The sequence below is a fragment of the Carassius carassius genome, chromosome 18, assembly GCF_963082965.1.
Source record: "Carassius carassius chromosome 18, fCarCar2.1, whole genome shotgun sequence".
Lineage (NCBI taxonomy): Eukaryota > Metazoa > Chordata > Actinopteri > Cypriniformes > Cyprinidae > Carassius > Carassius carassius.
This window is the reverse complement of record NC_081772.1, coordinates 20,909,642-20,931,787: the sequence shown is the minus strand read 5'-3', so window position 1 is coordinate 20,931,787 and position 22,146 is coordinate 20,909,642. Positions and strand designations below refer to the sequence as shown.

Sequence of the window (22,146 nt, the reverse complement as noted above, 5' to 3'; positions counted from 1 at the left end):
CACTGTTTCCCCGGCAGGTTGCAACAAGACAGCGACACCTCCTACGCTCTTTCTCATCCGGATCCATCCCTCGCTCGATTCCAGCCTCCGCCGTGCCTCGGAGCGTCTTTCAACAACCTTCCGAGATCTCACACATGAATCATTCCCATCACGCTCACCACGCAAACATTCCCTTGTAAGACAGACAGACGCATGTGAAGGTGATTTGTGTTGCCCTTCTGACAGCTGCAGTGGTTATGAATATGCACACGCATCTTTACCTTCAACTGTGCATGACGTCATGAGGTCGTCAGTCATGGAGCCACAATTGCCTGTATATTCATAGTCTTCACATGCAGTTTTACACTCTTGTCTACAGATTAAAACAGAGCAAAATAGATTCACTTGTCACTCATAATCTTACAAATCCGCCGCTCATTGTGTTAAATATTAAATATTTCAGCTAATCCGATTGTGGTCAGCTACTAAGAGTATATTAGTTTTAGATTCCCTTAAGGCATTTTGCAATGTTTCAATCCATTCTTTAGAAGGTCTCACAGATTTCTAAACATGGTGAAATATGTTAAATTAGTTGCCTTAAACTTTAAATTATTAATTATTATTGACAGGATGTACTATAGTCTTGTACAGTAGGTGCCCTGTAAGCTTTTTCAGATAAAAAAGTATTTTTTTCCGGATAATATTGTTGTAACAATGAATACTTTCTGAAAAAAGTATGCATTTCTTTCATATAAAAAGTAATCTTTTGGACAGAAATGTATATTAATAGGTGAGTACATAAGTGGTTGAGGATCTTGAAATCTGCAGAGCTCTGTGGGCAAAGGTTTCGTGTGGGCCTGTATATGAGACAGTTTTGGGCTCTTTCTGTGGAGTCATCCTCTTATTGCCATGGTAACATCATGGAAACAAAATTTATAGAGAATCGAACATTTATTGTCTGTAAAAATTGTCTTTTTTTGGATGCTTTTTGGATTATTCTCTTACTAGTCAGGTGACATGGCGATTGGGCTGCTGCTTTGAGATCTGTGGGTTATCTCTCTAAACCACTGAAGCATGTCACGTTTCTGCATGTTTGAGACATGCCAGAGTGAATGGTTTCAGTTCAGCTTTCGCTCTATAGACTGAGGAAGCTTGTTCTCCTTGATATGCACTGCAGTGAATGTTTTGCTGGCTTCAGCCATGTGATGTTTTTAAAGCCTATTTCCACGTACGTCAGGGAAAGAAAGCATGACATCCTGCTCTGCATCTGGCTTGTCCCACAATGCCATGTGGCGTCTGGTGTCTGTAGTGTCCGAGACTGACCTGAGACTGAACTCTCTGAAACAGCTGCTGTTGTTTCAGTGCTGTACAACACCACCTAGTGTCTTTCTCATTGATACACAGTTCATCTGTCAGGTTTCTGAGTGTTTCTTCAAACTAAGGCCTCTTTGGGTCCTCTTGAGAAAGTCTTTCACCCTTCCACTAACAATATCCAACACTGTTCATATCCTCATGTCAGTTACGTACTTTCTGCTGAGGAGCATAAAAGAAGATAGTTTGAGAAATGTTGTATACAAGTCAATCGTAACCAAAACTAATATTATTCTCGTTCTTCAGCATATTAGTCATATAGATTTTTTTTAATGACATGAGGGTGAGTAAATGACGAATATTCATTTCAACTATCCCATTAAATAATAATTTTACAGCTTTTGTATGTCTTGACAATTACAGCTTGATTGGTAATGACATGAATAATAATAATAAATAAAAAGATCCTGTTCACAAGTGATATTTTACCTTGATTTTACTTTTCCATCACGTCTCATATTTCTAAGCATTAGTTAGTTTGGTCTTGTAAGTATTTTATTTAGTTTATTAAGTTAGTTTTGTTTAGTTCATAATGTTTCACCTTTTATATCAAGTTTTTTAGTGGTGAAACCTATTTCAATTAGTTACCATAACATTTCTCTCTTTTTTCCCCCAAGTTTTTTGTCTCATAATTCTTTTTTTCAGCATTATTTAATTTAAAGTAAAATTGTATTTCTTAAAAAAAAGAAAAAAAAAAGAAAAAAAAAAATATATATATATATATATATATTCATTTTACAGAATAAATATTTAATTCGTTTAGGTTTATTTCATTTATTATAATTTTTTTAAAATCATCATTGTTTAAAATGTGTAATTATTAATATTCTTTGCGTTTAATGGATTACTGGGTGCAAGGGTAAAACATTAAAATATGTTAACGTTTGAAAAGTAGCAGAAATAAACAAAACCATGTTTAAAATATAAATAAGACTAAACTTAGAAAACATCTGTTAATTAAAAAAAAAGACACCACAACCCCTAACTAGCTGAAAACGTAACGTGTCTTTCTTCTTCTCTTTATTTTTCTCCCAGCAGGTTTCTTTCAGTGGAGGGTTTCGAGTGAATTCAGCCGAGCGAGTGCAGCGGAGGACGCAGTGGAGCCGTCACCATGTGCATTTGACAAGTAACGGTGACTAATCTGTGTGTGTCTGATCTCTTGTGCTGCTGCAGTCTTTTGGCAAACAAAAGCATTTGTGCTGCTGTTATTTGCTGTATTTGTGTGTGATGACTGAATACGAGCTGTGATTAGCATTAGTCTGCAGTTTGGTAGTGCTGTAAAGTCAGTCAAACTCTCAGCAACACCTGTTAAACACACACACACACACACACACACACACACACACACACACACACACACACACACACACACACACAGAGATACTAATGGCTCCATAGCACCTGTTCACTCTCAGAGCAAAACACACATGCACATGCTGTCATTGTCAGTCCCATTACTGTCTGAACACCTGCTGTTGTTTTAGTGTAACTAAATGTTGACGCAGTGTTTTAATAGTGAGGCCAACAGTCGTGCTGTGCATGTTGTTCTGTGGAAGTGATGTACAGTTTTATCACTTCATTAAAACTTTAGATTAACCACACCCACAATTTAACACTGTGTGTGTTTCAGAGGTGAGGAATGTGTTAAGCATTGGGTTCATTTTAAATCATTCTATGGTGTGACAAACAACTCAACAGCACTTGTGGAATTATTGTTGGTTAGAACAAAAATCTATTTTGATTTAAAAAAGCAAAAATCTGGATTACAGTGCACTTATAATGGAAGATATTGGGGCCAATCTACAAACAAAATACTCACTGTTTCAATAGTGTAGCTGTGACACACACATACAATAAATTGCAATGCCTAAAGCCTTACAATAACCATAACAATTATTGAAAAAATCACGCAATTTCGAATAGTATTTCACGCAAATTATGTTGAATTAGTTATTTTTTGTTATGTTCTTTTAATTAATATTTTTAAATTGGCTTTTATTTGTATTTTCAGCTTCCATTTTGATTTTCGAGTTTTGTTTGAGTTTGAATTTGTTTGAATTTGTATGAAACTTTTTTTTAAACCTTTAAAATAATCATCAAAATGACAAGAAGAATCGTTCAGCTCAAAAACCAAACATTAGCAGGAATATTCTGTCACATTTCTGTTCTTAAACACTCAAACAATTGGGGGAAAAATGGCAAATGTTCCATGTAATTATAAAAGCTGCATGCATAGTGAGCAAATAAAATCTGTTTAAAATACTTTTAGATGGCGTTTAGAATGTCATCTGTATGAAAAAGTAAATTATCTGTGAGTTTGATGCTAATTGACTTGACCCGAGTCGTCTCAGAGCATTATAAATCTGTTTTCCATCCAAAATCCCCGGCCAAAACGACTCTGAGAGGCTCTAAGATGAGGAGTTGCTGATGCACTTGACTGGAAAGCATTGCTTAAACATCTCTAAAGCCACTGTAAATCCACAGTCAGGAGCTTCATACAAATAAAGAACAGATCACAACTGCCGTCCCATGAGAGGGGGTGTAACTAAAATCACTGCAGGACTCTAGTCTAGACCACAGACAAACTAACATTAGTACTCCTGGATTTTGTTATCTAAGCTTGCAGTTTATTTGGAGCTTATGAATCCTTTTGTTTTATTTTATTTTTATTTATAAAAAGACTCTCAAACCCACATCTATTCCAAGCACTGAAGTGGGGGTATTATAGTTTTGGGTAGGTTTATGGAGCCCTAACAAGTTGTTTTAGAAAACACTGTACCAGTTTACCAGTTTTGTGCATTAAGGAATCGCCAAAGTCCAGGTCTGAATGCGTGCGTGTGTGTGTGTGTGTGCAGGGGGCCATACAGGCGAGCTGATGAGGATGACGATGGTGAGTGAGCTCTTACCATAGTGTCTGATGGTTTGGTAATAATGGACGTCCTCAATGGCCAGCTCGGCATCTCCACCTTCACGACCCCGGCCTCAGAGGTCAGGAAACACACACATGAAACACCCTGCATGTTTTAAACAGTAATCAAATGAGAAGTTTTCATCTGTCCCCTGTTCTGTCGTTGTGTCCTCCAGAGGAGCAGCAGCTCAGAGTCCCTCAGTGAGAAGGGTCCCTCGGAGCTCAAGAGTTTTGACGCTGTGGTGTTCGACGTGCTAAAGGTCACGCCAGAGGAATATGCAGTAAGTCAAACTGTGTGCGTTTGTGTTTTGTGTCCGCACTTTTTTTCCCTTTTTATTCTCCCAGATTATGCAGACATATTGAATGGAGGAATAACACTTTTTTGCTTATTTTCTTGCCCATCGCTGATCTCATGCATGTTTTTAAAAGATAACATACCGATTTAAAAACACAACACAAGGCAGTTTTTTTTTCTTTACTGAATTTGTAATGCAAATAATTTGTAAATCTATTGTCACCAGGAGAAGCTTAAAGCTCTCATCAGTATAAAACCTCAGGGGTCACCAAACTCGGTCCTTGAGGGCTGGTGTCCAGAGAGTTTAGCTCCAACCCTAATCAAACTAATCAAGCTCTTACTAGAAACTTCCACACAGGTGTGTTGAAGCTAAACTCGGCAGCACAGTGGCCCTCCTGGTGTCTTTTGGTTTATTTTAACGTTTAATGCAAAGAAATGAAGACAGCCATAAATACTGGTATTGTAAATTAGCTGTAATTTACTGTTTTTATATTGTTGTTGTCGTTATAGTTATAAAAAATATATTACTATTGCAATAATACAAACCCGATTCCACAAAATTTGGGACACTGTACAAATTGTGGGTAAAAAAGGAATGGAATGATTTACAAATCTCATAAACTTATATTTTATTTACAATAGAATATAGATAACATATCAAATGTTGAATGTAAGACATTTTGAAATGTCATGCCAAATATTGGCTCATTTTGGATTTCATGAGAGCTACATATTTCAAAAAATATCATATATATATACAGTATATATATATATATATATATATATATATATATATATACAGTATATATATATATATCATATATATATTTAGTGACAAGTACACATTTCCATTGCCAACACTTAGTGTCAGATACCTTAAAGGGATAATTCACCCAAAAATGAAAATTCTATCATCGTTTACTCACCCTCAAGTTGTTCCAAACCTGCATGAGTTTCTTTGTTCTGTTGAACACGAAGGAAGATATAGGAGAGAGAGAGGGAGTAGTAAATAGTTGAGTACAGTTTAAGTAATAATTAATGATTATTTGGCAGACAATTGTGCAGGCAGCGATGCTCTCTAGGGTTTAAATTAAACACTATAATCTGAGCAGGGCTATCAAGATCTCTTCTCTCCGGTGATACAAGGACTCTGTTTCAAACGAAACTCTCCTCTGAACTTGAGGAAAAGATACACAGCTGCTTGATGACTCATACGTGCTTTAATTCAGTTCAATTCAAGTTTATTTGTATAGCGCTTTTTACGATACAAACAGTTGCTAAGCAGCTTTACAGAAGATTAAGTTTCTACAATATTTAGTAGTAGCTTATCAGTGGTGACTGACAGTTTATGTGCATAAGGCACAGATGTACAGATAAATCAATTAAAGACGTATTCAAACAGACTTTTTTCTTCCAGTCTAATGTGGTCATATAATACCGTCAGCTTTATATAATGAAACACCTGAGCTTCTATGAAAGGCAAATGCCCAAAGCAGTGGAAACAGTGTAACACATACATACATATATACATATGTGTGTGACATATCTGATAGTGTCACCAGGGGACACGCTCTGTGTTTCTAACCCCAGTATGCCTGACTAAATGCGCTGACCTGATTCTGCACATGCCTGGCTGTAAGTGTCTTTATCTGGGCTACAGAGTTTCTTTCTGCACTTTATTTATTTATGGCCCAATCCATTTACCTATATACAGTACATCATCCCAGTCCAAGTCTCATGTCTGTGCTGAAGTGTGTTTTATTTATGCACACTCATACTCTCCGCGGTGACCCCACATGTAGTACAACATTCATGCATCTGTGGAAAATGTCTTGTGAATGACATCTGAGCAGTGGACAAAAGGTGATTATATTATTCATGTGTCTGTTAGTGAGTGTGTAGACCATTCACACGCTCTCATGTGAGGGTGGATAGTGAAGTCGACAGAGTCTTGTTTCAAATAAGCTCATAGATACAGAAATTCTCCTGTTATAAATGCTCACCTCAAAGATAACCTCTACAGCACCTCTAGTGAAAACAGTACAAAAGAAATTCCTACGTGAAATACTTTCCTCTTAAAAAGCAGAATTTGCCTTGGTTAAATGAACACAGTTATGGAAGTTAATGAAACAGAGGGATCATGCTTTAAAAATAGCACTTAAATCAGGGTTAGCTCATGACAGAAGGACATTTCAGCACTTATGTAATAAAGTTGTAAAGGAATTGAGAAAAGCAAAAGCTAATTCTTTTATTGATCTTATAAATGATGCTATGGGGAATAGTAAAGAAGTATGGGAGAATATCAATAAAGTACAAAAGAAAAATAATAAAAACCATAAAGGTATTGAATTGCTGGTTCATGGAAGTTTAATTCAAGATAAGCATCAAATTATTAGTGTATTTAATCATTTTTTTATAGACTCAGTTCGAGATTTAACACATGGATTTGGTATGAGAAGTAATGATATTATATTACCAAATCATGATCTTACTGTTTTTAATATTTCTGAAGTATCTGAGTCCTATATAATAACAATTCTAAGCCAGTTTAAGAGTTCTAGGGCCAAAGATGTTTTTAATTGTGATTCTGTATTAGTTAAAACGCATGCAAACGTTCTTAGTACACCTATAACTTATTTGGTTAATTTGTCAATAAAACAATGTCATTTTCCAAGTGCCTGGAAGTCAGCAGTAATAGCACCTTTATTTAAGAGTGGTGATCCTGCTTACGTAATTGACTATAGACCTATCAGTATTCTACTAGTTATTTCTAAAGTAATTGAAAAGGTTGTTTGCAATCATTTAGGAGAGCATTTAAATCATGGTTCTTTTCTATTACATCGTATGCAGTAGGGCTGTCACGATATTCGATCACAGTTATTGTGGCCATAAGAATTCACGATATCGATATTTTGTGATATCTATAGAAACCTTGGAGGGGAAAAGATAAGTCAAATGATTTTTTACTTTGTTTATTGAGTTTTTCTTTTTCATCCAACGAACATAATATTGATACAGATAAATGCAGGGCACAAGACTCTGGCTTTCTCTGTCTTCTTTGCAGCTCCTATAAAATAACAAGAGAGAAAATACTGTCAAGTTCAACAGTATGATGAATAAATATTAATGGTAACACTTTACAATAAGATGTCATTTATTAACAATAATGTATAAACATGAATGAACAACGAACAATACATTACACAATTTATTAATCTTTGTTAATGTTAATAAAAATTGAGTAATTGTTCATGTAAGTTCACAGTGCATTCATGTTTACAAACACAACTTGCGATTTTAATAATTCATTAGTATATGCTGAAATTAACATGAACTAAGATTAATAAATGCTGTGGAAATATTGTTTATTATTAATGTTATTTATAAATGTTAACTAATGTATTTAACTAATGTTAACTAATGAACCTAATTGAAGAATGACTGCAGATGAGGCATTCAGTGCATGGCACTGCGATCAACTTAACATTTTATAGAGTTTAATGCAGCAAGATCAGTTTTAATCGTGTAACTGTTAATAGATTTGAACAAAGAAATAAAGTGTGACTACGCACAGGCCATATTAATTGCAAATATAAAAACTAGACGAGTAAAGAAAACACGTTACTTATTAAAATAATCATCCTTTAATCAAATATATGAACACAGAAAACTGCTGTTAACAGGTTAATATAACGTTTCCTATTCCAATAATGGCAAATTACTCTGATGAACACGGCTCTCCTCTGAGTAGCTGCGAGCGCTGTGTCTCCTTGTGTGACAGTGTCAGCGTTAAGGCACAGTACTGCCACCTGGGAGCTCAACCAGGTACTGGCACTGGAGTATTTACATGTGGTGTTATCATAAGAGAACTGTTCATTTTAAATATTGCGGTTATTGCTAATACCGGTATATCATCACACAATAAATTAACACGATATCTATAATTGTTGCTTTGAATATCATGGTTATCGCCAATACCGGTATATCACGACACCCCTAGTATGCAGTTTGGATTTAGGGTACATCACTCTACGGAGACAGCAAACTGTTATTTTGTTGAACAAATTAAATCCAGTCTTGATAGGAGTGGTGTTGTTGGTGCTGTCTTCCTTGATTTTAAAAAGGCTTTTGATACCGTTAATCATAATGTTCTTTTATCTAAATCATCAAGGTTTAATTTTTCTACTAATACATTAACATGGATGGAGTCATACCTAAATTTAAGAAAACAATGTACACGAATTAATGATGCATGCTCACCATTCCTTGACTGTAATATTGGAGTTCCGCAGGGGTCGATTCTTGGACCAATTTTGTTCAGTTTATACATTAATGATCTGCCTACAGTTTGTCCAGAGGTCCAGGTTCAGATGTATGCAGATGATACAGTGGTTTACACTTATGCTAAGACAAAAGAACAAGCTGCTATCAAACTAACTGTTGCATTGAACAAAGTCTCAGATTGGCTATGTCATTCTTGTCTTACTCTTAATGTGAGTAAAACTGTGGGAATGTTTTTTTCGATCAAGAAAGTTGATCAGTGTTGTCCAGATATTCTAGTTAAAGGAAAGGGAATAAATATTGTTGAACATTTTAAATATTTGGGTATGATTATGGATTCTAACTTAAATTTTATAAAACATATTAAAAAGGTCTCTAAAAGCACTAGAGCAAGTTTGATGATCTTCAGAAATATTAGGCACCAATTACAACCCGAATTCCGGAAAAGTTGGGACGTTTTTTAAATTTTAATAAAATAAAAACTAAAGGAATTTCAAATCACATGAGCCAATATTTTATTCACAATAGAACATAGATAACGTAGCAAATGTTTAAACTGAGAAATTTTACACTTTTATCCACTTAATTAGCTCATTTAAAATTTAATGCCTGCTACAGGTCTCAAAAAAGTTGGCACGGGGGCAACAAATGGCTAAAAAAGCAAGCAGTTTTGAAAAGATTCAGCTGGGAGAACATCTAATTGATATCAGGTCTGTAACATGATTAGCTATAAAAGCTTTGTCTTAGAGAAGCAGAGTCTCTCAGAAGTAAAGTCCAGAAGCGCCATCGTGTCCTGTGGGCCAAGGCTCATTTAAAATGGACTATTTCAAAGTAGAATAGTGTTTTATGGTCAGACGAGTCCAAATTTGACATTCTTGTTGGAAATCACGGACGCCGTGTCCTCCGGGCTAAAGGAGGGAGACCTTCCAGCATGTTATCAGCGTTCAGTTCAAAAGCCAGCATCTCTGATGGCATGGGGGTGCATAAGTGCATACGGTATGGGCAGCTTGCATGTTTTGGAAGGCTCTGTGAATGCTGAAAGGTATATAAAGGTTTTAGAGCAACATATGCTTCCCTCCAAACAACGTCTATTTCAGGGAAGGCCTTGTTTATTTCAGCAGGACAATGCAAAACCACATACTGCAGCTATAACAACAGCATGGCTTCGTCGTAGAAGAGTCCGGGTGCTAACCTGGCCTGCCTGCAGTCCAGATCTTTCACCTATAGAGAACATTTGGCGCATCATTAAACGCAAAATACGTCAAAGACGACCACAAACTCTTCAGCAGCTGGAAATCTATATAAGGCAAGAATGGGACCAAATTCCAACAGAAAAACTCCAGCAACTCATAGCCTCAATGCCCAGACGTCTTCAAACTGTTTTGAAAAGAAAAGGAGATGCTACACCATGGTAAACATGCCCCGTCCCAACTATTTTGAGACCTGTAGCAGAAATCAAAATTGAAATGAGCTCATTTTGTGCATAAAATTGTAAACTTTCTCAGTTTAAACATGTGCTATGTTATCTATGTTCTATTGTGAATAAAATATTGGCTCATGTGATTTGAAAGTCTTTCAGTTTTCATTTTATTAAAATTTAAAAAACGTCCCAACTTTTCCGGAATTCGGGTTGTACCTGTGGCTGCTGCTAAACTATTTATGCATACAATGATTTTTCCTCATTTATCTTACTGTGCTACAAGTTGGTCTCATACAAGTAAAACTACATTGAAACCATTATATACTATTTATAAACAAGTTGTAAAAATCTTAGATAAAAAGCCAAGGAGTTATCATCACTGTAACATTATTAAAAATTATAAATTATTGACGTTTGACAATTTTTTATTATTTGCTGATGTGTGTTTAATGGACAAACTAATTCATGATCTTGCACCACCACCTCTTAAACAATGTGTGACTTTCTGTAAGGACAATATCAGGCAGACTAGGTCATCAGTTAGAGGTGACTGTTCAACTAAATTTAAGAGAACTGTTTTTGGACAATCTGCTTTTTCAGTAAGAGCAGCAGAAAGATGGAATTTAATACCTGTTTATATTAGAGTGTGTTCAACACCTAGTATTTTTGCTTGTTTATGCTTAAAGTATGGCTTAAGGAAAATCAGATATGTGATCATTGACTTTTATTTATTTTTTTGTTATATAATATAATGTAGTATGATGTGATATTGTATGTATTATATGTATTGTATTGTTTGCCACTTAATATTGTTATTTTGTAACAACATCCTGCCCAGGGACTGCAGATGCAAATTAGCTTTATAGCTAACTCTGGCACAACACTGTTGTTGTGCGTTGTCCCTGTACAAATAAACAAACAAATACATAATAAAATAAAAAATTCAGAATAAGTGCCAATAGTGTCTTCCATCATGTGACAATGATAAAGTTGTATTTTGTGTGCTGATCTGTCATCTGTGCTGTCCTGCAGGGTCAGATCACTCTCATGGATGCTCCAGTCTTCAAAGCCATCCAACCTGAGGTAAGTCAATTGTTCATTATAGCACTGTGCTAACTTATACAGTACACAGTCCAAATGTTACACTTTCTAGTTGCAGCTGAATAAAGAAAATATGCTGTGCATGGAAAAAAAATAGACCATGAAATTATAGTTTGTATTGTTTTATTATGATCATTGTTTATATATATATATATATATATATATATATATATATATATATATATATATAAGCATGTATAGTAAATATAGCATGTATAGTGTGTGTGTGTGTGTGTGTGTGTATGTATATGTATATATATATATATTATAGCATGTATAGTATAGTATAGTACAGTCGTGGCCAAAAGTTTTGAGAATTACATAAATATTGGAAATTGGAAAAGTTGCTGCTTAAGTTTTTATAATAGCAATTTGCATATACTCCAGAATGTTATGAAGAGTGATCAGATGAATTGCATAGTCCTTCTTTGCCATGAAAATTAACTTAATCCCAAAAAAACCTTTCCACTGCATTTCATTGCTGTCATTAAAGGACCTGCTGAGATCATTTCAGTAATCGTCTTGTTACCTCAGGTGAGAATGTTGACGAGCACAAGGCTGGAGATCATTATGTCAGGCTGATTGGGTTAGAATGGCAGACATGACATGATAAAAGGAGGGTGATGCTTGAAATCATTGTTCTTCCATTGTTAACCATGGTGACCTGCAAAGAAACGCGTGCAGCCATCATTGCGTTGCATAAAAATGGCTTCACAGGCAAGGATATTGTGGCTACTAAGATTGCACCTAAATCAACAATTTATAGGATCATCAAGAACTTCAAGGAAAGAGGTTCAATTCTTGTAAAGAAGGCTTCAGGGCGTCCAAGAAAGTCCAGCAAGCGCCAGGATAGTCTCCTAAAGAGGATTCAGCTGCGGGATCGGAGTGCCACCAGTGCAGAGCTTGCTCAGGAATGGCAGCAGGCAGGTGTGAGCGCATCTGCACGCACAGTGAGGCCAAGACTTTTGGAAGATGGCCTGGTGTCAAGAAGGGCAGCAAAGAAGCCACTTCTCTCCAAAAAATAACATCAGGGACAGATTGATCTTCTGCAGAAAGTATAGTGAATGGACTGCTGAGGACTGGGGCAAAGTCATATTCTCAGATGAAGCCCCTTTCCGATTGTTTGGGGCATCTGGAAAAAGGCTTGTCCAGAGAAGAAAAGGTGAGCGCTACCATCAGTCCTGTGTCATGCCAACAGTAAAGCATCCTGACACCGTTCATGTGTGGGGTTGCTTCTCATCCAAGGGAGTGGGCTCACTCACAAATCTGCCCAAAAACACAGCCATGAATAAAGAATGGTACCAAAACACCCTCCAACAGCAACTTCTTCCAACAATCCAACAACAGTTTGGTGAAGAACAATGCATTTTCCAGCACGATGGAGCACCGTTTCATAAGGCAAAAGTGATAACTAAGTGGCTCGGGGACCAGAATGTTGAAATTTTGGGTCCAAGGCCTGGAAACTCCCCAGATCTTAATCCCATTGAGAACTTGTGGTCAATCCTCAAGAGGCGGGTGGACAAACAAAAACCCAGTAATTCTGACAAACTCCAAGAAGTGATTATGAAAGAATGGGTTGCTATCAGTCAGGATTTGGCCCAGAAGTTGATTGAGAGCATGCCCAGTCGAATTGCAGAGGTCCTGAAAAAGAAGGGCCAACACTGCAAATACTGACTCTTTGCATAAATGTCATGTAATTGTCGATAAAAGCCTTTGAAACGTATGAAGTGCTTGTAATTATATTTCAGTACATCACAGAAACAACTGAAACAAAGATCTAAAAGCAGTTTAGCAGCAAACTTTTTGAAAACTAATGTTTATGTAATTCTCAAAACTTTTGGTCACGACTGTATATATTTTATATATACGTATGTATGTGTGTGTGTTTGTGTGTGTGTGTGTGTGTGTGTGTATATGACATGTATGATATGTATATTTGAATTGTATTATTTATTTTAGTGCTGGGCAACAATTAATCACGAAAAATCGTGTCCAAAATAAAAGTTTTTGTTTATATGGTATATGTGTGTGCACTGTGTATATTTTTTATGAATATATAAATAGACACACATATGGTATATATTTTGAAAATATTCTTCTATATATTTATATAATTTATATTATATATAAATGTTTAATATAGAAACATACTGTTTTTTTCCTTAAAAACATGCATATGTGTGTATTTATATATACATGATAAATATGCACAGTACACACATCAATTATATAAACGAAAACTTTTATTTTGGATGCGATTAATCACAATTAATCGTTGCCCAGCACTAATTTATTTATTTCTAAATGCATTTGCTCTCCTACAATTACAGTCAATTCCCGATGGACAAAATCATGGACAAAACCATTTTTTCTCTCTCTCTCTCTCTATCGTTCAATAAACTTTCTCACTCTGATATAGAAAAAAAAGCTGGTCACAGTTTCTGTTTCATGTTGACCTTAAAGTGTTGTCACATTAGAGACAGAAAAAATAAAAGATAAACCTCTGATGGTAAAACTGTTCGTTTACAGAAAGTTGTTGGAACACAGAAGATAGCCTTTTGTTTGGCAGCTGGTTATCTTCATGATTTGAATTGCTCACTTCACAAAGGTGAGGTCAGACTGCTTAAAACATGATGCTGCTATTACTAACACTGTTAATAGCCAACTGGTGAGTGACTTCTTATTTACACGCCAAGGCATTTTTTTCCTCTTTTAGTGCAGAATGTTTATTTGGGTCAGGGTTTTATGAAGTTTGGGTCCCAAGCCGAATGTGTTTGTGTGTGCAAACGTTTCTTTGGTTAAACCAGCTGAGATGCTTTGTGTGATTCCCGTGTGACTGACTCACAGCGCTGTCTCTGACTGAGAGGTCATATTCACACGGTCACCCATACACAGTGTGTTTAATTTGGACAAGTCCGATAAAACCAGCCACTAGTAACAAAATATCCTGTGATATTTAGACATGTTTTATGTGTGGTCAGTGCTGTTTCCCAGCAGAGGGCAGTAAGAGCACAGTGAAATATTCCTGTTCTTTAGGCCCTTCATCTGCAGCTTTCATTGGAATGAGTAAAACACACACACACACCAGATAAAATTTTACACTGAAATAATTTTTTTTAACATTTTCATTACGGCAGAAGCATTATTTCACTGGCACCTTTATACTCAAAAAAAAAAAAAGCTGCTTCCACAAAAATATAATTCTATTATCTTATAATAATTTTGCTTCAAATACGTTTGCCTTGGTGGATAAATAGATTGTTTACCTGAAAATAAAAACAGTCATCATATTTAATCACCCTCATATCATCTCAAACATGTATGACTTTGTTCTGTGAACATAAAAGAAGATATTATAAAAATATTTTTTGTTTGTTTTGCTTTTGTTTTACTTTTTGTGTTTTTGTTTTTTTTTATGCAAAATAAAGCAGACCAAAGAGGTTTGATTATCAACATTCTACAAACTATCTTACTAAAATGATGAGGAGTAAATGATGACAGACTTTTGTATTTGGGTGAACTATCCTGTTGATTGTGAAGAATATTACACATGTGAGGGGATAAAACTCAGACCTGGCCAAACCTTAGAGGCACTACGTCTGTAGAAGAAAGCCACAGCTGTATAGAGTACCAAATAAATGACTGTGGTTATTTTGCTTATTGACATCTGGGCCTCGGTCTCCACTCACTGCCTCCATGTTGTCCTCCTGCTCTCTGAATGATTTATTAGCGCAGGCATGTTTTATCCACCGTCTGTGAGGTTGGGCTTTCAGCCACACAGACTGTGATTTATAAAGCATTTGATGAGGCTACCACACATTGAATACTAATGTAGCGTTTGGGGCTTTTTATTTCTGACTCTATAAGAGACAAAATCATGACGATTGAGGGGGAACTAAATGTTATGTGATTTATTTAATGCATTTTTGCAAAATGATTGTGTCTGGCATAGATTTTTTAGTCATTATTTGTGGTAATTACAGTAAATTGTGTGATTAGGTCTACCGTTTTCTGTCGTTGAATGGTTTGATTGATTAGTTTCTTGGCAGCAGTTTTTTGAATGCTTTGGAGAGGAAAGGGTGAAATGGCTGGTCGGAAAAATGAGGGTCTGGCTCTCTGGAAGATAATACAAAACTAACCTCGACTTTCAAAATGTCTGGGATTGATTTAGCCAACATGCGTAGCAGTCGACAAATGATGTGTATAGATGAAGGTTCGTCTGGATCAGATCTGGCTTTCGGTCTCGTTTTGTGTGTATCTGGCTGTTGGCCGTTTTGGTATTCTGGGAAAGGGGTTTGTTGAAGGATTATTTGCGCGTTCTCTGAGTCTAACAGCACATCCATTTTTGTTGTTGTGTAACATGAGAGTAAAAGGCAAAGGGTGACATAATATGAATGTGAATGTCAGACTACTGCTTTATCATGCACTGTTGTTTCTGATATTACACATTGTAAAGTGTTAGGACAGAAGGTAGCGTAGAGATATTCTTATTTTGACACAAAATATATTGTTCTGGCGACGGTTGGGTGTTCTTAAAAGTTTTCTGGGCTGTAGTCAAAAGTGTGCCTCTGCAGGATGTTCACACTAATAATGTACAGATTGTGTGTACAGAAGACCTGTCCATGATCCTGTATGGCAGCAATATGAGCTCCTGGCTGTAATGCAGACCAGAGGCTTTTGTACATGTTAAAACACTAAAACTTCATGAAATGTCTTTTAGAGGGATGCATAAAATTACGTAACTTTTTCCAGCCTATGCATGCAAACATATCTGCTCTGTTCTCTGTACCACCCCATTACCCTTTTTACGGGCACTTATAAGCTCGCTGTGACCCACAGTGCCCTGGGTGGAATGAAGAGCTTGGTTTGATTTGAGTGGAATAATGCAGTGATATCAGTGAGCTGGCAGTCCTGGCTGTTTTTCTACTTAATTATTAGTTTGCTTTTATTAATGGCGGTTTTTATCAACTCTGCAAATGTTGCTAAATATTTTTGGATGAAGTAGCTGTATTAAAGCAGCTTGTGTTCCAGTAGAGGTTGTTAAACTCATCGTAACAGAAGGGTCGACAACAGTTCATTGAGTTTTCTGTTGTCTGTGTGTTTTTGTGACCGTGAGTGTGTTTCTTGGAAGGAGAGGTTAGTTGTCTGTGAGGCAGTTGAAGCAGGAGAGATTTCGAGCTCTGCTAAACTGAAGTGAAGTGCGTGTAAGAGTGAGCGATAAAGAAGCAGAAGTGGTCTTCTGTTATTCAGTAGAATCTTCAATCTGAAGGCCACCTCACCGTCTGTGTGCAAAAATACGCAATGTTTATAAGAACCAACAAAAAAATATATATATCTTTCTGTGGAACAGAATCATAGATATTTTCAAGAATGCACAGGCTGCTCTTTTCAGTAGAATAAAAAGCCTAGAGGCTCTAAATAGGCACCACAAAAACATTAAAGTGGTTCATAAGACTCATGCACTATACTATATTGCACATGTTCTGAAGCCATATTTGCTCTAGCTTTGTGAGAAATGGTGTAATTGTATTATATATACAGAATTATATATATAAATTGCATCTATTCTGAGCTTTGGGAACCCTTCATAATTTTCTATATTTCTGCAAAAATATGACCGAAAAGAACATCAGATTTTCACACCTGTGAAATCCTGAAAGAAGACAAAGAAAATTTAGTATCTGGTGTGACCCCCTTTTGAAAACTTGGTTCCATCCAACAATATATACAGAAATTAAAAATTTTTATTTTAATTTAAATACTTTTATAGAGGTTTTTGTCATTTTTATATTACCCTTATTCCATGAAAAAGAGCAGCTTGGACACCTTTTCCTTTTTGTGCTCCGCTGAAATAGTCACATGGGTTTGGAATGACATGAGGGTGCATGAATAACTGATGACACAACTATCCCTTTAACTTTTATGTGTTAGAGATGCTGATTTTAATTCAGCCTTTGATAACCTGTGGTTTTCTCTTCTAAGATTGCCTCAGGAGACGCTTTCATTGGCTTTGAAGGATAATAGATCAGCATCTTTAATCAATTTGTTGCACAGAGCCACATGAATGGTGCATCTGTATGTTCAATTGTAAAACTGTCCTTGTTAGTTGCACTGTAATGTGTCTGTAAGCGTTAACAGAGGAACCAGTGGGTTTCTCTGGCTTTCATGGCTATGATGCACATTGTCATTCAGTTTTTTCTGCAACGGAGCAACCTGTTGCATACATACTATCGTGAAGCATGCTGGTAGGGTCTCGGAAAAGACCATTGAAGACACACGTGTACCAATTTTAAACTAGCTGCACAGATCACATGGCATCTAGCCCGACACATGGATATGATGCATAACATGAGAGATTATGTTAAAACCAGCACTCTGTCTTCATGTTCTGCTATAAAGGAAATGCAAAAAACATGGTCAAGGCCCAGCAATCCTGAAAACCATAAGGTTTTCACATTACAAGAAATGGATATTTGTCTTTTATATGCTGCATGGTTTCATATACATTTCTGCTAAGACTTTTTTATATATATGTACATGCACCTGCTCTGTTTTAATGGCACGTTTCCTACTAGATCGTTTTTTTTTCTTTTTTCATACATTTATATTCAGTACTATTCTTTTTTATGTATTTTTGTAATAGGTCTAATTTGCTTGTTATCCTGACAAATAATGAGAATAAAATAATATTAAAATTTGCTGATAATGTACTCACCCTCAGGCCACTCATTTGGAGAAATGTAGCATTATTGCTCACCAATGGATCGTCTGCAGTGAATAGGTGCCGTCATAATGAGTGTCCAAATAGCTGATAAAAACATCAAAATAATCAACTGAAAAAGTAATCTTGTCTGAATCAGGAGAAAAATATGCAAGAGTTAACGGATAAGTTCATAAGTCATTAATTGAGTCGTGTGGATTATTGTGATGTTTTTATCAGCTGTTTGGACTCCCATTCTGACGGCACCCATTCACTGCAGAGGATCCACTGGTGAACAAATGATGGAATGCTACATTTTTCAAAATCAGTTTGGATGAAGAAATATAATTTTTGGGTGAACTTTTTTTTTCCAATAATCAGTGCTATATCAGAGCATTTAGCACCTGATTAAACTAGAGTTGGGCAATTAATGGAAATAAAGTTTTGATTTTGATTATGGCCTCCAACGATTAACACATTTTTTAGCTTTTCTGAGTTACCCTAGTATTGTGCTGATTATTGAGATTTGTGAGATTTCACTGGTATCTAAAATGTAGAATGTTGTCATAGTAAATTTATTTATATTTATATACATATTTATATTATTTATATATATATTTGATCTATATTGTTATCTCTAAATTAATCATTTACACATGGTTTTGGTCATATAGTCCATAATAGCGTTAAATAATCTTGATTACAATATTGACCAAAATAATCGTGGTTATGATTTTGGCCATAATTGAGCAGCCCTAGGTTAAACTCTGTTTGTGGGTGATTAGTACACGGCATAATTGCACTCATAATTGTATGTATTTTTATAGTCCATATTGTACTGGCTGAAGACGTCCACATCCTTGTCAACTGAAATTCTTTCTTTGATTTCCAGCTCCCCTGTTTATGTCTGACTTTGAGCTGTGGTTATGGGTGAGCTCCAGGTTTCCAGACTAGGTGATGATATTAAGGTTCAGCTAATGTAAAGTGACTTAATGTCATATAAGAAATCCGACACAAGGCCAGTGTTTGACATAGAGTTATTCATTGCCATCCCTGCCAAGCACTTGTTCCATTACTGTTCATCTCCCATTATATAATTCATGATTCCCAGCTGGTTAAATGAATACCTCCTGAAATGGTATTAGAACAGCCTTGTTTCATTGTTTAAATTGGGTTGAATATGCATTTAAATCCTTACAGCTATAAAGTTGCTAATTGAGTTGTTTTCAAGGCATGACAGGTTGTCCTGGTGGGTTTTAGTGAGCATCTGTGCAAATGCACTCACATAGATACATCAGTTCTGCTACATCTTAGAATTATGTTGCATTTTAGAGACAGTAAAGGCCTTTTTATAAAACATTAAAGATGGGGAACATAAAACACAGCTATGATCCCCGTTTCATTGAATCCCCACTGCTTTAAAGACTTTTGTGCAATAAGAGTGCTCCCTGTGAACAGAACTGACTTCCTCCCTCCTGTTTTTGTTTGAAGGTTTGAAATCTATGAAACTGAGAATCACAGAGGATATATATATATATATATATATTTCTTTTTTTTTTCCATCAAACTACTTGTCTTTTAGCTTACCTTTTTTCCTCCATGAGTTTGCCTGGGTTCATTGCTTTGTACATTATTCCATCTGTCGCTGCCAAAATAAGACGGACAGTCTTTGACCTCAGCCCACGGATGCTTGCCGGTTTTGTCTTATTTGTTTTAGTTTATGGTCAGGAAACTACTCTTCCAACTGCAGATTCAAATGCTTGGTTATTGCATGGTAAAAGTTTTGTTTAGAATTTGATTTGTTTTAGGGTTTTGTGTCTTATATTTTGGTTTGGGTCTTTTTTTGTTTGTTTTTGTTTGTTTTGTGATTTGTATGTTGTTTTGTTTTGTCTCATTTTATTTTTGTTTGGTTTTGTGTTTTGTCTTATTTAGTTTGTTGACTTGTTTTATTTTTGTGGTGTGCTTTTTGTTTTATCTTGTGTTTTACTTTTGATTGATGTCTTGCATTTTGTTTTTGCATGTTGTGTTTTTGGTTTGGATTCATGTTTTCTTGTTTTGAGCACTATCGACTTATCTACTTTGAAAAACAAAAAACTCCCAATGAGACAGGAAGAGACCGTCTGACTAGTCAACCACAGTTATTTTTTTATTTTAGAAATAAGCCACAGTAAAATGGGATGACTCAAACAAAGCAGAAAATGCATGTTTTTGTAAATCCAGCCGATTAGATTGAGGCAGTTCTTGACATTTTAGTATACGATAAGATTTAGATAACACATGGACAGTGTAGTTTCTGGATGAGATCCCTCTTTAGGGTTTCCAGCCTGCATCTTTTTGGTTACCAGTCCAAATATTACTTAAGCAGTTAACCTTTGGAGCATTCAGTTGAATGTATAAAGTCATTGTTCAGTTTACTACTACCTTAGTCTCATAAATGCTTTACATCTTAGAAGAAGAACGGGAATCTGCCTTTTAACCTTTTAATTTGTTTTCAGAGTGGTTAGCAATTGGTTTCACTATATCTCAGTAGGTGATTTTTCTCATCACAGATTCTGAACTTTACACTTGGGGCTCAGATTTGTTACACATGGAGAATCTGATTCAGCAGAAGTGATTTCATCGGCACATCTTGGTGGTCGTTGGTGCTGGAGACACAATGCAGAAAGCACACTTAGCTCTGTGTGTGTTGGCTCGGATATCCACATCTGTGTTTGTGTGTGTTGCTAAGCTGCTGACTCATTAAGTCACTGTCTGCCAGTGTGACCTCATGAGAGATTGCGCTTGCGTTGGTGCCGGGTTTAGGTACATAACCATTGAACAATCGTGATGAACATGTTTGATGGTTAACTTCATTGTTCTTGAATTCCTATCATAGAAGCTTTCTATGCTTTTCTTCTCACAACTGACAGGAATTAAATCTCTCTCTGTGGTTGAATGCATAGTTTGTTTTTGTATTTCAATGGTGCTAACAGCTCGTTTGTAACCGATTCTCTACTGGAAAATGTCTGAGCGCGTGGTGTAATTGTGTAATGCACGGTTGCATGATTATGGTCAGGAGTTTCCAAATGTGAATCTCCAAGCGTGGCCGATATGTCGTATATGAGACTGTCACGACGGCTTTACCCTTAGACGTTTCTTAGATGACCGAACAGGTGGAGTTGAGTTGTCATGTTCGTGTTTTGGAAATGTAGCATGTCAGAATGATGCCAAATACACATTCTTAAATATTATTTCAAAAGCTTTTCCATTATTGTTCAGTCAATCAGTCACACCATGTGAGCGAGACAGAGGATCAACACAGTTTTCAGATGACTGACATCGGAGTCTGAGATGAGTGTAAAAAGCATGATGGACTGGGAAAGATTCAAACTTTTGCTATCAGATGCCCCATTAATGATGTTTTCTAGGGTCACTGCTGATGAGTGATGCTCACCTTATTTCAGGTGTCCTGAGTTTATTTTTTATTTTTTTTTGGCATTGTAGACCATCATCCAACTCCTGCTGTACTTGATTTGTTTCTGTCCAGTTTCCCAATCTCAAACCAACTGGACTGTGAATTTTTTTGTTTTTTTTTACATGACTATTTTTTTGTTTTCTACAGGAACTCTCTAGTTGTGGCTGGAACAAGAAGGAGAAACACAGTTCAGCACCCAACGCTGTGGCCTTCACACGACGCTTTAACCAGGTAAACTGTAGACACTTTTTGCTGTTGCCCCATTACTTGGAGACAGACAGTGATTAATTATAGACTTGCTTAAAATTAAACTAAAAATTAACTAAAGATTAAAGCACTTTGTCAAGGGTCAGTGGAGTGTCAGGGGCATGGTGGTCATATTGTTGGCAAGTAAAAAAAAAAATCATGATGAGAGTTTAAATAACTTTTATGTTGACAGCAACTTATAAAACAACACAAGTTTGAACAAACAGTAACAACAAAGATTTAAAGATACGTGTAATTCTTTGGAAATAAAGGGATTTTAAAAATATTAGGAAAAAACTTTAAAAAGGGTACACAATTAACAGATCATGTAGATGTTATTTTGCTAAATAAAAGCTAAATTAAATTTAAAATAAATAAATTAAAATAAATA

General features: G+C 35.9%; 1 protein-coding gene across 10 annotated transcripts in view; it reads left to right on the top strand.

The window, feature by feature from the left end:
- The window catches only part of LOC132092654 (ras-specific guanine nucleotide-releasing factor RalGPS2-like), a 102,961-nt gene that overhangs the window by 28,424 nt on the left and 52,391 nt on the right, over window positions 1–22,146 (top strand). For 2 of the 10 annotated variants that reach the window (XM_059498982.1, XM_059498988.1), the window contains exons 2-6: window positions 2,389–2,476; window positions 4,206–4,338; window positions 4,435–4,539; window positions 11,287–11,337; window positions 21,657–21,740. In XM_059498982.1, the coding sequence (XP_059354965.1) occupies window positions 4,282–4,338; window positions 4,435–4,539; window positions 11,287–11,337; window positions 21,657–21,740 (297 nt within the window). In that variant the 5' untranslated portion in view covers window positions 2,389–2,476; window positions 4,206–4,281. Of the gene's footprint in view, window positions 1–2,385; window positions 2,496–4,205; window positions 4,339–4,434; window positions 4,540–11,286; window positions 11,338–21,656; window positions 21,741–22,146 lie in introns of all 10 variants that reach the window. The other 8 variants (XM_059498983.1, XM_059498984.1, XM_059498990.1 and 5 more) reach the window with 6 other exon arrangements.